Source organism: Bubalus kerabau, chromosome 5 (assembly GCF_029407905.1).
Source record: "Bubalus kerabau isolate K-KA32 ecotype Philippines breed swamp buffalo chromosome 5, PCC_UOA_SB_1v2, whole genome shotgun sequence".
NCBI lineage: Eukaryota > Metazoa > Chordata > Mammalia > Artiodactyla > Bovidae > Bubalus > Bubalus kerabau.
Genome location: NC_073628.1, coordinates 80,709,538 through 80,724,712, shown reverse-complemented (window position 1 = coordinate 80,724,712; position 15,175 = coordinate 80,709,538). Strand labels below are relative to the sequence as shown.

Below are 15,175 nucleotides of genomic sequence, written 5' to 3'. Positions count from 1 at the left end.
GCATCAAATGGGGAGCACTGTGACTGCCACATCTGTAGTCTTTATCCATTTTAATCAAGTCGAAATTATGCTATTAAGACTTATTTTTGCTACATTTACTTGCTCAGACATAGCCGACTTATATTCATTCTGGATATTTCTTGAAACATTAAAACATTCTCACCATTTCTTGGGAAATGTTACCTAACTTGATTACCATCCAAATATCCAAGTTGCTATTATGTTTATAACTGTGTATGCAGTATTCAGTATAGCTTCTGAGTAATGCAATCCAAAATACTGAGTTTTAAATCCACCTAGCTAAGTCTTGTATCTCCCAACTCATTGTTGGGTCTTCAGAAAACTAGGTTTAAGTGGTATCTTGTTAGTATAAATTTGCTATAATAAATACTGTGTCTTGCTATTGGTATGGCAGAAATATTACTATAGTAACTAGCCTGGTCTTGCTGTCTGGTGTTTCTTTGCTGTATTTCCCAGGGGATACTATTTTTGTAATGAGAAATCTGTTTAGCCTAATAAATGGTAACAGTAATCAGCTTCCCTTTTTTTCTCCCCAGATACCTCTTAAACATGCGAAGTTATAATGCACTGAATTATGAAATGACATAACACTAAATTCACAAACCAAATTAATTTAGAAACCTTTGAGTTCCTTTGTTGAATTCTTTATGTTGTTTCTTATTGAAAAACGTCTCTTAAACCTGTTCTTTGGCCCTGAGCTCTTTCTCCATAAATCTTAGAATCCTTGGTATTTTCTGTTGGGTTTTGGTTTGACTCATTGGTACCAGGGAATGTTCATATCATTGTGCCCGAATCAGGGGGTGATTTGGAGCTTGATTGCTTACCCCAAAGAGAGCCTGGGGGAGGTTTCCATTAGGGATGGGCTGGACTGCTGTCTTTAGAACGAAAGCTAGAGCTGTCAGTGTGTGGAAGCCTGCTGGCCCTTAGATTTCACCTCCAAGCTTGGCTCTTAATTTAAAGAAACCCGAGTTCAATTCTCTGGAGGTTTGTGTGTTACCATTGACAGTTTTATGACTTATCCAGTTGGCAAAGAGAAGGACTCTAGATATATTTGTTCCTGCTCCTATGTCTTGCAGTGATTTTCAAAGACACTTAATTCTGCAGCAAGTTAGGAAAAAAGGTAAGCTTGGAAATGAAGGTCACTCTAAGAAATTAGGGGGCATCCATGGCTCAGAGGGTAAAGTGTCTGCCTGCAGTGCAGGAGACCTGGGTTTGATCCCCGGGTTGGGAAGATCCCCTGGAGAAGGAAATGGCAACCCACTCCAGTACTCTTGCCTGGAAAATTCCATGGACGGAGGAGCCTGGTAGGCTGCAGTCCAGGGCATCGCAAGGAGTCGCACACGACTGAGCAACTTCACTTCTCAGTTCTAAGAAATTAGAAGATTGCTCCTTATGAAGCTATAGGGTTTTGTTCTTTAAGGAGCTGGTTGAATGTAATGACTTAACAGTTTACCTATATTTATTGTGTACTTACCATGTGCTAACCATTGCTTTACATGTACTTACATCTCATTTGAATTTCACAACAGCCCTAGAAGTAGGCAGTATTGTTATAATACCCATTTTATATGTAACACAACCTAAGGCAGGAAGCCCAGGTGGCTCAGTGGTAAAGAATCTGCCTGCCAACGCAGGAGACTCAGGAGACTCGGGTTGAATCCCTGGGTTGGGAAGATCCCCTGGAGGAGGAAATGGCAATCCACTCCAGTATTCTTGCCTGGAAAATCCCATGAACAGAGGATTGGCGGGCTCCAATTCACAGGGTTGCGAAGAGTCAGATACGCCTAAGCAACTGAGCATGCATGCAGCCTAAGACACAGAGGTTAAGTAACCTTCCCAAGGTTACACACCTGGAAAATGTTAGAGTTAGGATTCAAAGCACCCAAGCTCACTGCAGAACCTGAGCCCTTAAGCATCTACTATAATATTTGTAGTAAATTTCTGTTTTCAGATAGAATAGTAAGGTGGAGTATATTTCAAGCAGTGTTTTTCAAATCTTTTTGACTGTGAACCACTGAAAGAAATATATTTTACATTGCAGACCAGCATGTGTGCACAAACAGATCTAATAAAACTACACAAAACAGTACTCACCCTTACCATGGAGGATGTACTCTGACCTTTCCTTTCGCTTTCATTTCTAAAAAGTGTTGGTTATGACCCTTAAAATTGATTTCCTGACCTAATATAAGGCCATGGCTTGTAGATCAAAAACTCAAGGTCCTTGATGTCAGCTGGCTCTGCAGGAAGTCCCAGTTCACGTCATCTGCTGAGTGAGCGCCGTCTGCTCTTTTCTCTCGGCACCCAGCACTATTTGTTGACTAAATGAATGTAAACACAGATTATAATTTGCTCTTCCCCATCTCTATTTTTTTAAGCACCCTCTCCCTTCTTCTTTTTTAAAAACAAAAAGCTGAAAATTTGCTAGACATGGAGATTATTTAGACTGGAAGAGAGAAGGTAAAGAAACACTAGTGATCTTATGGGGATATGGGTTATAAATGAATCTTTATAAAGCAAATTACATTTTCCCATTGATTTTAATTATAATCCTAACAATGTGAAATTGTTAAATTGCTGTTTCTAATACTTTCTGACTCTGGGAGTTCCTCTTGTTTTTCTGTAACCCACACTAATTTCTCTTCTCAAGGTGGGTTCATTTGAGATAAGCTTTCCTTTTCCTCCAGCTCCATGAGAGTTGAGGCGTTCTGGCAGCCTTGGGGGCTGGGTTACTCAGGCCCCCTAGCATTTCCTGGAGCATGTTTGGCAGTCCCTAAACTGTCTGTCACTGGGGAGGATCCTCTGAATGTTTGAGCTGGACCTTGGCACAGGACAGACCTCTAGAATACATAGAAACTCTCTAGAGTTTCAGGTCAGAAGGAACATCCATTGATGTTCATCTGCAGGGTAGCTACACCTTGAAGGGATGTCAGGAGCCTCTGATGGGCTGATGGGCAGAGAATGGACCAGTCCAAATGTGCAGTTGGCTGCCAGTGCCTGGAAACTTCTGGTACATTAGGTAGTTTTATGTTATCAGGTCACCTATAGGCAGAAGCATTGTGTTTTAAAATATTGATGTTAGAGAATTGATTTATTTGCTAGTTAGGTTTTGCTTAATATGATTTCTTTAATACTGCTTCTCTCTTCCTCTTCTTTTCATTGCTGATAACTTGTTACAAATACAACACCAGCTCACACAGTTTCTGGAATAAGACTGACTATTAATACATGTGTTCATTTTATGGATTTTTTAAATTTTATTATTTTTATTTTTAATATAAATTTATTTATTTTAATTGGAGGTTAATTACTTTACAATATTGTATTTGTTTTGCCATACATCAACATGAATCCACCATGGGTATACACGTGTTCCCCATCCTGAACCCCCCTCCAACGTCCCTCCCTGTACCATCCCTCTGGGTCGTCCCAGTGCACCAGCCCCAAGCGTCCTGTATCCTGCATTGAACCTGGACTGGCAATTCGTTTCATATATGATATTATACATGTTTCAATGCCATTCTCCCAAATCATCCCACCCTCTCCCTCTCCCACAGAGTCCAAAAGACTCTTCTATACATCTGTGTCTCTTTTGCTGTCTCGCTTACAAGGTTATCATTACCATCTTTCTAAATTCCATATATATGCATTAGTATACTGTATTGGTGTTTTTCTTTCTGACTTACTTCACTCTGTATAATAGGCTCCAGTTTCATCCACCTCATTAGAACTGATTCAAATGTATTCTTTTTAATGGCTGAGTAATACTCCATTGTGTATATGTACCACAGCTTTCTTATCCATTCATCTGCTGATGGACATCTAGGTTGCTTCCATGTCCTGACTATTGTAAACAGTGCTGTGATGAACACTGGGGAACACGTGTCTTTTTCAATTCTGGTTTCCTGGGTGTGTATGACCAGCAGTGGGATTGCTGGGTCATAAGGCAGTTCTATTTCGAGTTTTTTAATAAATCTCTACATTGTTCTCCATAGTGGCTGTACTAGTTTGCATTCCCACCAACAGTGTAAGAGGTTTCCCTTTTTTAAAAATAAGATCGTTCTAAGTGCTAAGTCGCTTCAGTCGTGTCCAACTCTTTGAGACCCTATGGACTGTAGCCCACCAGACTCCTCTATCCATGGGATTCTCCAGGCAAGAGTCCTGGAGTGGATTGCAATGCCCTCCTCCAGGGGATCTTCCCAACCCAGAGATGGAACCCACATCTCTTATGTCTCCATTGGCAGGCAGGTTCTTTATCACTAGCGCCACCTGGGAAACCCAAGATAGTTCTAAGAGCAAGGAATTTTTGAGACGGTGAGGAAGGTCAAGGTGAGGGGTGTGTTGGCAGTAAGGAGATAGTCAAAGGGGCCCCTCATCAGCATAGCCTCAAGACCTTCCCTTCGCCTTTTAGCTTGTGCTTACAATTTAACAAGCCCAGGTAATAAAACTTTCAGAATCTTTAAAAATAAGAAAGGTATTTTTTGAAGATTTTTCTCTAAGGGGCAGAAAGATTTCCTTCTTGGTATAAATATGCGTTTTGAAGCACAGTGATATTTTACTAGTTAGGTGGCTTAAAAGAAACTTTGTCCACATTGTTGATGATGATAAAAAGACAGATTTCAGCCCAAGGCAACTGGAATTGGAATGTTCACATCTAATGGGGAAAAAGCCCTTACGTGGTCAAGAGGGACTTCCTCAAGCTTACCCACACCCTTCTCCTTTTATTCTTTTACTGTTGAGGGCAATACACACTCCACTCTCCAGGACCAATTCTATTTTATGAAACTGCTATCTGGAGTTAGGCTATGATCTCCTCAATGGCATCTTTCATCACCAGAAATATTCACAGATCCCTGTCATGGTCAGTGGATGTCTGGTGGCTGACTGTCTGGATTTGTGAATGTTTGGGGGCAACAAGAATGGCTTCCCAGCCCGTCGATGCTAAGACTGCACACTGGGAGGTGTCAGCTTTGGGGGAACCATGAGGAGAGTGTCTTACCGAATCATTAAACATTTCACCTTTGCTATTGGCTCAGTCCTGTTTTAATAGATGTGGGGGACTTGGAAACACTTTTGCATATTCTTTCCGTCAAAGAGTTCATAATGTCATGAAGGCTTGAATTATTCACAAATATGAAATATGACAGGAAAAGGCATCATCAGTGACAGAAGCCCTGGATTGTGAGTCAGAGACCCAGGTTTTAGTTCCAGCTCTGCGATTAGCCATCAGAGTGACCAGACTCACACTTGAGGCCTTGGTGTCCTCCCCTGGGAGACAAAGGGGTCAGATCAGAGAGGAATCCCATGGGTGGAGGAGCCTGGTGGGCTTCAGTCCATGGGGTCGTGAAGAGTCGGACAAGACTGAGCAACTTCACTTTCACTTTTCACTTTCATGCATTGGAGAAGGAGATGGAAACCCACTCCAGTGTTCTTGCCTGGAGAATCCCAGGGACGGCGTAGCCTGGTGGGCTGCTGTCTATGGGGTCGCACAGAGTCAGACACGACTGAAGCGACTTAGCAGCAGCAGCAGGGTGATTTTAATGCCCACTGTGTGAGACTGATAGCAGGTGCTTTAAGGAGTGGTGGTGGTGGCAAGGGGGAGAGGCTTGGGAGTTGCTCTCTATTCTAATTAAAATTTGCAAACGTGTCAGTTTAAACTTCAGCAGGGATGCCCATTTCTCCCTAGCCTCAGGACCTTCTCACTAAATAAATGCATAAAAAATCAATTTTTGCATCTATATCCTGTTTCTTTCCCCACAAAGACTCATAGAGCAGTTTACAGAGAAATGGAAACCCAGCCCCAGTTCAAAATTGATTTGACTACATTTGATACACTCTTCCTTTCTAGGATGTGACTTTTCAGTTATAATAAGCCAAAAGATTGCTTTTCACACCTCTTTCATTTTTATGATTCTTTTCAAAGACTCTTCTGTCGCTCACAGGAAAACTGTATGGTAGGTTTCAACAGACTCAAAAGTAACCAAACCAGAAGTGTCAAGACCTCATAATGAGACTGAGGCTGGATGCATTTCTTTGTGTATGAAGACAGAGATTCTCTCAATGCCACTGAGAATGAGTCCAAATTACAATCCTACCCTTGAATTGTTCCTGGGCTCACAAACCCCACCGCATCAATGGGCCACTATACCCTGAACTCAGGGGTTCTGAGAGAAATAGCTTCCCCTGAAGTGTGGGGACAGTCAGCATTCATGTCACTCACATTTGTAAAGTGCACGAGTACCTTTAGGAAGACTGCATTATTCTGGGTTCTCCGGAGAAAACAGAAAGCACAGGAGAGAGACCACATGCATGCACTTTAAGGAATTGACTCACATAAGTATGGATTCTGGGAAGTCCAAGATCTGCAGTTGGCCACCTGGAGACGCTGGAGAGCTGAGGGTGTTCAGTTCCAGTCTGAGTGTGAAGGCCCGAGAACCAGGAGGGCCCATGGTGTAAGCTCCAGTCTCAGTCTGAGTCTGAAGGCTGCAGAAGATGGGTGTGCCAGCTGGAATAGTCAGGAGAGAGCAAGGATTCTGTCTCCTCTCCCTTTTATAGCCAAGCCGTCAACTGATTGGGTGAGGCCCACCCACATTAGGGAGGGCAATCTGCTTTACTCAGGCTACCCAGCCAAAGTTAATCTCATTCCAGAAACACCCTCACAGAAACAACTAGAATAAGTGTTTGACCAACTGTCTGGGCATCCCATGGCTTAGTCTAGTGGACACATAAAACTAACCATCACAAAGACTGTCTCTTATAGATAAGTGTTGCACTCTGAATAGAATTCAGAAGGGACTGCTAGGGAATGCAGCTTCTGAAGATTTATTAAAATTGAACATTCCCTTTTCCTCCCACTTCCCCCACAAAGAAACATATTGGAAATTATTCTGTGAACTCTTTTCTCCACATTTTGGCTACTTAGCGCCAAAGCATACATAGAATTTGAAGAATAGGAGACAAAGCAATTGGGACCTTAGGAGTATGGTTCCTAGGATAAGATTATTTGAGCAGGCTCACACTAAAGTTATTTTCCACTCATCTTCCCTAATACCTAAAGCAGCCCACCCCCCTTAATGGATGTGTTAGCTGATGGGGCTGATCATCAACATTGCAGAAAGACATTAAGAGAATAGCGCTACAGAAAAATGACCTGGGCTGAGAACCAATCTGCTAGGGGGTAATTTGAAAAGTGAAATCTGAAGCTGTGGCAAGCCGTAGAAAATTACTATCTTGCTCAATGGGATTAGTTGTCCAAAATGAAGAATATTTTCTTCTTATACCATCTCATTTTCTGATCCCTCTCTTTTTACCAGTTGTACTGATTTCCCTCTTCTGTGCCAAGGGCTGGATCCCAGGGCCAACATCCTCCTGGTCATCAGCGCTGTCCCAGGCACAGAGCACAGCCCGAGGCTAGCTGTGGTGGTGTGAAAGCAGAGAAAGTGGTGGGAATGTCCCTTTTGAAAGGAAAGAACAAGTACAGAGAGAGCACAGAGTCGGAGTCATTGGGAAATTCTGCCGTTCTCCATTGTCATTTCCATGACACACTCATCACTTTCTTATGAGAGCAGGGGTCATTTTCCCAGTGGGTCAGGACTGCATCTTCAGCTCTCGCTTGAATGATCTGCCCTTCTCTGAGAGAGAATAGCTTTGTGGCCCAGGGCAGGGCGGTGTGAGAAGCTGAGGCATCTGTGCCTAGGACTCAGCAGGCGGCATGGCTCATTTATGAGCGAGGGGTGATTGGCCAAGAAGTGTGTGTGTGCTGGGTGGGGGAGGCTCAGATGTCTCCATCAAATCCTTAGTGTAAACCTACCTTAGACTTCACAGCAGAGACGGAGGAGGAGGGCTGAGGTGTTCGAGGATGTGGACTGGAAGAAGATTATGAAAATATAAGGAATGCAGTCTTCTCAGGCTGGGAGGAGAGAGGAAGGTGAGAGGGTGTTGGGAGTGTGTCTGTGCTGGGGGACAACTTTCACACCTGCCTTGTCTGTTGAATACAAAAACCTCTGGGACTATCAGAGCGATTGGTATGACTTTGGTGTGATGGGGTAGGGACCTTTGCCTGAGTCCAGCAGAACACGTGACTCTCTCCATCCACCCACCCACCTATCTTCTATCCGTCTACTCACCTATGTTTTTTCTTTGGCCATGCTAATTCCTCAACCAGGGGTCAAGCCCATGCCCCCTGCAGTGGAAGCATGGAGTCCTAACCCCTGGACTGCCAGGGAGGTCCCACCACCCACCTCTCTTCTGTCCACCCACCCACCTATCTTCTTCATCTGTTCGTCCATCTATCCACCACCCATCCATCCAGCCACCCATCTTTCACTAGCAGCTCTTGTGAAATGCCCACACTCGCTATAGGAGGAAGTGAAGATTAAGATCCCATCTACCCCTTCTAGGAGTTCACAGCCCAGTGGGGGAGACAGCTCAGTAGACCAGCAATAACAAGGTAAGGGCCACTCCAAGCAAGGACAGCTCGGGTGCCTAGATGGGAGCAGAGGCCTCCTATTCAGACTCTGAAGGAAGAAGGAAGGCTCCCAGGGGGAGATGCTGTTAAGTCCTGGAGGATGAGCACATTATGGGGTATGTGCCTCCCTCATTGGAGTTTCTGGCACAATTCTCCTTCCTGCCTCAGTGGTTCAGGTTCCCTCCCCACCCACATTCAGGTGGGGACAACTCACCCCACCTGCCTCCCCTTTACTCCCCTCCCCAACCCACAGCCTTTTTTCTTTCTCCCTACTATGTAGAGACATATTGGAATCTCTTTCATCTTCAAATTTTATTACAGTAAAACCCCTCCCTTGACCCTGATCCCAGGATAACTCCCACCTTATGCTCTTTTGTTCACACCAAGCATCTGGAAAGAGAAGCCCATGCTTACTGTCACCCACCCCACCCCGTTCAAACATCAGCAGGCAGGCACCCTCCCCCAGGACAGTTCCTCCCTGTCCCTGAAGCCGCCTGGGCTCTGGTCCCAGTGTCCCAGTCTCCAGCCAGTGGATGCTTCTCAGACTCAGAAAGCAGGTCTGTGGGTGGTGGTTGACGCTGCTGCCCATTCCTTCCTTCCCTTCCCTCGCTTGCATAACACAGTCAGGTCTTCCTTCTCCATGGCCCTGGATTCCCAGGGTCCTCTGTGGGTGCCTGGGCTGCACCTCCTTTTACACTGTGTTTGTTCCCAGAACAGCGTGCCTGCCCATGCCCAAATGTCCAACCCAGGGCACCGTGGAGCTTCAGACTCAGCAGACGTGCCTGCCTGGGTGTCCCCGCTACCCTGCGAGAGCTCAAACTCCCTGCCTCCCCAGTCCACGTGCAGGGCCCCACCATCTACTCCATCATCAGCATCAGAATCTGGGAGTTTCCCTAGATGCCTCTCTTTTACCTCGTTCCCCTGACCCCGTCCTCCATCCAGTGGGTCACAGCTTTTGTGAGTCTGTGTCCTTATTGTTGCCCATTGGCCTCGCTCTTCCATTGCCTCCACCTTGGTTCCAACTCCTGGTTTCCCATCCGGTTGCAGCTCAAGACTTGAAATCCCACAGTCCTTAGTTGCTGGTCCTCAGGCAGGTGTGGGGCTGGCTGTCTCATAATCGCTGGGACAGCTTTCTAAAACTCAAGACTTCCTGGCCCACCCCAGCCAGACAGCCTGGGTCAGTGAATGTCCTTTTACAAAGTTGCCTTCTTGCCCCTGAGGTGCAGCTGGAGGTCTGGGAGGCGCTTCTGATGAGCTTCCTGCCTCCAGCTTGGTCTGCATCAGTCAGTCCTCCATATGGGTACAAGAAAGATCATTCAAAACTGCAGATCTGATTCCGATCATGTCACTGTTCAAAGCTCTCCCACAACCCCATCCCTCACCCCTTCATCAAGTCCAAACCCTTAGCTAAGACACACAGTCTTTCATGATCTGCAGCCAGCGTCTCTTGCCCTCCCTCCACCCCGCACAGGGCTCCACCTGTGCAGTCAGTCACCCTGCCCCAGCCCGACAGAACCACCTCTTCCCTGAAATGCACTCAGTGGCTTCTGACCTCCCCGCGAGCGCCTTTCCTCACTCTCACTGGCTGGTGTCTGCTCAGCTGTGAGGTTTCAGCTCCAGGTCTTCTGGAGGCCTGTCCCCTCCTCTTACCCTCAGCTTACCCTTCCATGGCCACCCACCATCGGATGCAGCTTCTCTTTGACTTACAGCATGTGAGTCAGAATGACTTTCACCCACAGCCTGCCAGAAGGTGTCCAGACCACTCAGGTTTCTGAATGTTCCTGCTTCTGGGCTTTCTAGGCTGGGATGGAATTCCAGCACTGCTAGCTGCCACCTTAATACCGAGATGGACGTACATTTAACGAACCCACCCTGTGATGGCCAGACTTGGAAGGAAACCTTCATCACTTGGGAAACACTTGACAATCTACTTTTCCTTTGAAGTAAAAACATGAAGCCATCACTTAGTGACCTGCTGGTACTTTATTGCCCTCGCCCAGATGGGTATTAATCGTCACCCTCCGCTGGCCTGGAGCACACCATGTGCTGTAGAGTGCTCACAGCGGGGCAGAGCTGCGGCTGCGTGTGAGTGGCGCTGAGGCTGGGTGGTGTCTCCTTTGTCAAAGCACCTTCCTTCTGTTCTGTAAAATATCAGAGCCGCTCCCACTGAAAAGATGTAGTAGAGTGGCTGCTGTTGCCTCCCTGCCTTCCTCCTTGGCTTCCCACTTGGTCCACAGCCTTGTGCTCTCTGCAGAGGGAACGTGTCATGGCTTCTGGACACCCTGTCACTGTGGCCCCTCCCGTGCCATGTGGCTTTCAACCCAGTGGTGCTGGCAGGGTGTCCGGGGTCACAAGATCAGTTGGTGAGGACCACAGGTGAGTCCTTCATGAGCCTGTGAAAGTTGGGATGGGGAAAATCACCTACCAGCTGAGAGCATTTTGCAAGTCCAGCTGTCGCAGCAGATCAGATGTCTCCTGAGGCCGGCATCTGGGCATGACCTGGAAATCAGGTAAATCCTCCAAGGGCTCCAGTGATGCTGCCTCTGGGTCTGGACTGGGTTTTCTAAGGTGGCCCAGGCCGTGGCTGACCCTCTCCCACCTGGGGGACCATCAGCTGCCCTGGGGGCACCCCAGGTTGGGCACCCCAACCCCTGTCCCGATGGAGTTTCGCGTATTTGTTCTGGGAACTTATTCAGTAAGGATTCTGTAAGAGAGTGAAGTAGAAGGCCTCCATGGTCCACAGGAGTTTAGAGTTCTCTGTGTCTCTGTCATCCCTTCCCTTTGAGTGGTGGGCACACAGAGCACCCTTCCTTAACCTTGGTCTCTGCCAGTGAGCTCACGTCATCCATGTTTGTTTCAAGGATCGGCCTTCATCCCTCACCCCACATCAGGCCCCTGAACCAGGATGTCTTGAACTCTGGGGGCCCGCTTGCTGCCTCCAGCACTCTCTGTGCTCTCAGGCCCACCATGTCTTCCCCACACCATTGCCTGGCTCTCCCAGCTGTGCCCCTAGCTCTCTCTCCTCCACTTACTCCCTCCAGCATCAATCCTTTGGGCCTCCTGTGTGCATGTACCCCCTGCCCACCTCCATGGCTCCACACCAGCCTCCTCGCTCACCCTGGCTTTCTAGGGTCACCCCAGTGTGTCTCCCACTCTCTTTCCCAACTCTGTTTATTCACTCATCCAACACTTATGGAGCAGGTTCTATGCAGGACTGTGATCGATTCCATGGTTAGAAATCTCGGAACTTGTCCTTCGGGGCTCATAACCCAGAGTATGAGGCGACTGTCCTCCCAATAATTCAGCACAAGCCTGTGATCACATTACAGGAGTGGAACAAAGAGGGGGTAGGTGGGGGGGAGTGGGGATAAGGAAGGCCTCCCAGAGGATGAGGAACGTGGTCCAGAACTGGCCAATGAGGGCGAGGGCAGCAGGCAAGGGAGCGTGGGCATCCCCAGCCTGCCTCTTCTGCAAGCCCTGTATCGCTGTTGGCCACCTGCTGCTCTACAGGCATCACCTGCAGAGGTCTCCCCGCTGGACCAACACGTGTGCCGTTCCCCTGTGCCTCCCTCCACGAAGGTGGTTCCATCCTTGGGGTCTCACTGGTCCTTCAATACTGGGCTCTGATTCCATCTCCCCCTTCCCTGACCACCTCTCCCTCCTTGGCTCCCTTCTGCATTTTATACTTCAGTTGTGACATTTACCACTTTGAGTGCTTTTTGTGATTTATTTTTCCTCAGCTCCCTACTTCTAGAATTTTCTTGAAGGGCTGACTTGACGGTGGAACTGAAATCACTGATGAGTGCTTTTCTAAGCAAAGAGCAAAAAGCAGCCTGTAACGTGTGCTAGAATATTTATATTCTTGGTTTTTCTGTTGGTGGAGTTTGGTGACCCACAGCATTGGAAAGACGACAGTATCTGCTCTTTATCCTAGAAGGCCCTCGGAATCCAGAGAGTGTATTCAGAGGAATCTTTTCTTCTCTCTGTCCATGTAGGGTTCGATGACCTTCAGGTGTGCGCGGACCCCGGCGTCCCCGAGAATGGCTTCAGGACGCCCAGCGGAGGGGTTTTCTTTGAAAGCTCTGTCACCCGTTTTCACTGCCAAGACGGATTCAAACTGAAGGGCTCTACAAAGAGACTGTGTATGAAGCATCTAAACGGAACCCTAGGCTGGATCCCGAGTGACAAACCTGTCTGTGTGCAGGAAGGTAAAGTGGTCCCTTCCACCCCCACCCCTACCTCATGGAAGCTGCTCCCGTGGTCAGCTCGTGGCCGCGGGGGTACCAAGGCTGTGTGCCAGAGGGACCAGTTCCCTGGGCTGCTCTCTGTTTCAGGGGTGGTCCAGCAGGCTGATGGAGGAGCATGCGTGCTCAGGAAGGGCTGGGGCATGGGATAAATGCATCTCAGCATCAGGAGTAATCGTCTTCCTTCTGTGTCTCAATTACAAGCCAATTTATTGCCATTTTTGTCAATGCAAAAGAGCAACTCAGATAACATGAGGGCCATTTATTATCGAACTGCCAACTCAGCACCCATTTCCATGTTACTCAATAAAAAATGCAGTAAATATCTTGAGCCCAAACTGTATATAATGATACAGAAGATGCATGTTACTCAAAGGATTAAATCAATTACTCCTTATCAGTCCTGCGTTAGACATGATTCATTTAAGGAAAGAAAGGACTGTGGCAAGCAATGATACATTGATAAGGTAGATATTTATCTCCAGTAGTTATCCCTAAATTTATCGATCATGACAATATATTCATTTACTTCTAGCAGTTATCCCCAGGTCTTTTGGTTGAAACACTTCATATATATATATATATATATGTGTGTGTGTGTGTGTGTGTATTTTTGCTTCTTTGTTTTTACTCTGTGAAGATACTTTTAGAATTTAAAAGAATGCATTGAGTTTAATTAATTGGAATGCCAAATTGTGGCTTATATATCTCTGATGATCAGCGAGGTTGACGTAGGAATAGGCATGAATCAAGAGTTAATTCTAGCTCCAAATTTCCATGAGGCATAGAACTTGTATTTCATCAAGTTCATTAGAAGTGGGTTTCACTTTCTCTTAACACCATTATTGATTTTATTTTCAAATGGAGCTTTTATAATAATGTTTTGTAAACTCTTTTTCTCATTTAGTGTATATCTTCTTTATGAAACTTTTAAAATAATTTAATTTGACAAGCAATGATCAAATATCTATTATGCTCCTCCTTATGGAAATTATGAAGGATGGGTATGGTAGTGTCTTAGTCTTAAAGTGTTTACTTGCTATCTTTGCTTTTATTTTCAAGATTTTTTTAAAAACCAAAATTACTATGAAGAATTAAAAATGTTAAAAGTAAATTTATTTTTCCCCTTCAATACAGTCCAGGCAAGTTGTGGTTTCTTTAACATTCTATTAATTAAAAGCTTATTTGAAAAAGTTGATTTAATATGTAAAATAAACAATAAAGATCTACCATATAGCACGGGAAGTTATATTCAATATCTGATAATAACTTATAATGGAAAAGAATCTGAAAAGAATATACATATATAGCAATCACTTTGCTGTACACCTGAAATTAACACTATATTATAAATCAACTGGGAGAAGGCAATGGCACCCCACTCCAGTACTCTTGTCTGGAAAATCCCATGGATGGAGGAGCCTGGTAGGCTACAGTCCATGGGGTCGCTAAGAGTCGGACGTGACTAAGCGACTTCACTTTCACTTTCCACTTTCATGCATTGGAGAAGGAAATGGCAACCCACTCCAGTGTTCTTGCCTGGAGAATCCCATGGACGGATAAGCCTGGTAGGCTGCAGTCCATGGGGTCACACAGAGTCGGACACGACTGAAGCAACTTAGCAGCAGCAGCTATAAATCAACTATACTTCAATTTTTAAAAATTATTTAGTTTGTATGTAAAAACTTTCCTGCTAAAACCTATGGCCTAAGATACCCAGTACTTAAAACCCGGAAAAACTCAAAAACATCAGAGAACAAAGAAAACCAATAGATGTTCTGAATATTGCCCAAAGTTAAAGGCCCTCTGTTACTTGGTCATCCTGGGGGAAAAAAAAATTGTATCCCTTTTTAGATGAGCTTCTTTCCAACCTTGTATGTAGCAATATAATATATAGTAATTCCAAGAAAGGGAGTGAAAAATCACATTGGAGTAGAGACTTCTATCATATAGGTCAGCATGCATAACCCTTAACACATAGCCCCACACATAGGAGAGGGGCTGTGTACATGGGGATGGCAGAGAAGAGTCAGCTGTTTTATTCAGTTCTGTTCAGTTCAGTTGCTTAGTTGTGTTCAACTCTTTGCTAGCCCATGGACTGCAGCACACCAGGCTTCCCTGTCCATCACTAACTCCCGTAGCTTGCTCAAACTCATGTCCATCGAGTCAGTGATGCTATCCAACCATCTCATCCTCTGTCATCCCCTTCTCCTGCCTTCAATCTTTCCCACCATCAGAGTCTTTTCTAAGGAGTCAGTTCTTCGCATCAGGTGGCTGAAGTATTAGATCTTCAGCTTCAGCATCTCAGAATATGATCAGATGTTTCCAAAGGACAGTCCAGGACTCCTCATTGCTAGCTGATGTTGCACTCTAAACATATTACAAAGTTTGGAAGAAAAGGTGTTTCCTTTCTAAGTATGATGGTATGATTATTTTTAATATA

The 15,175-nt window shown here is 45.7% G+C and overlaps 1 protein-coding gene across 1 annotated transcript in view; it reads left to right on the top strand.

Moving 5' to 3' along the window:
• Window positions 1-15,175, top strand: part of SUSD4 (sushi domain containing 4) — a 131,844-nt gene that overhangs the window by 61,879 nt on the left and 54,790 nt on the right. Inside the window, exon 3 of the mRNA XM_055581959.1 lies at window positions 12,484-12,696. Coding sequence (XP_055437934.1) covers window positions 12,484-12,696 — 213 coding nt within the window. The remainder of the gene's footprint in view (window positions 1-12,483; window positions 12,697-15,175) is intronic.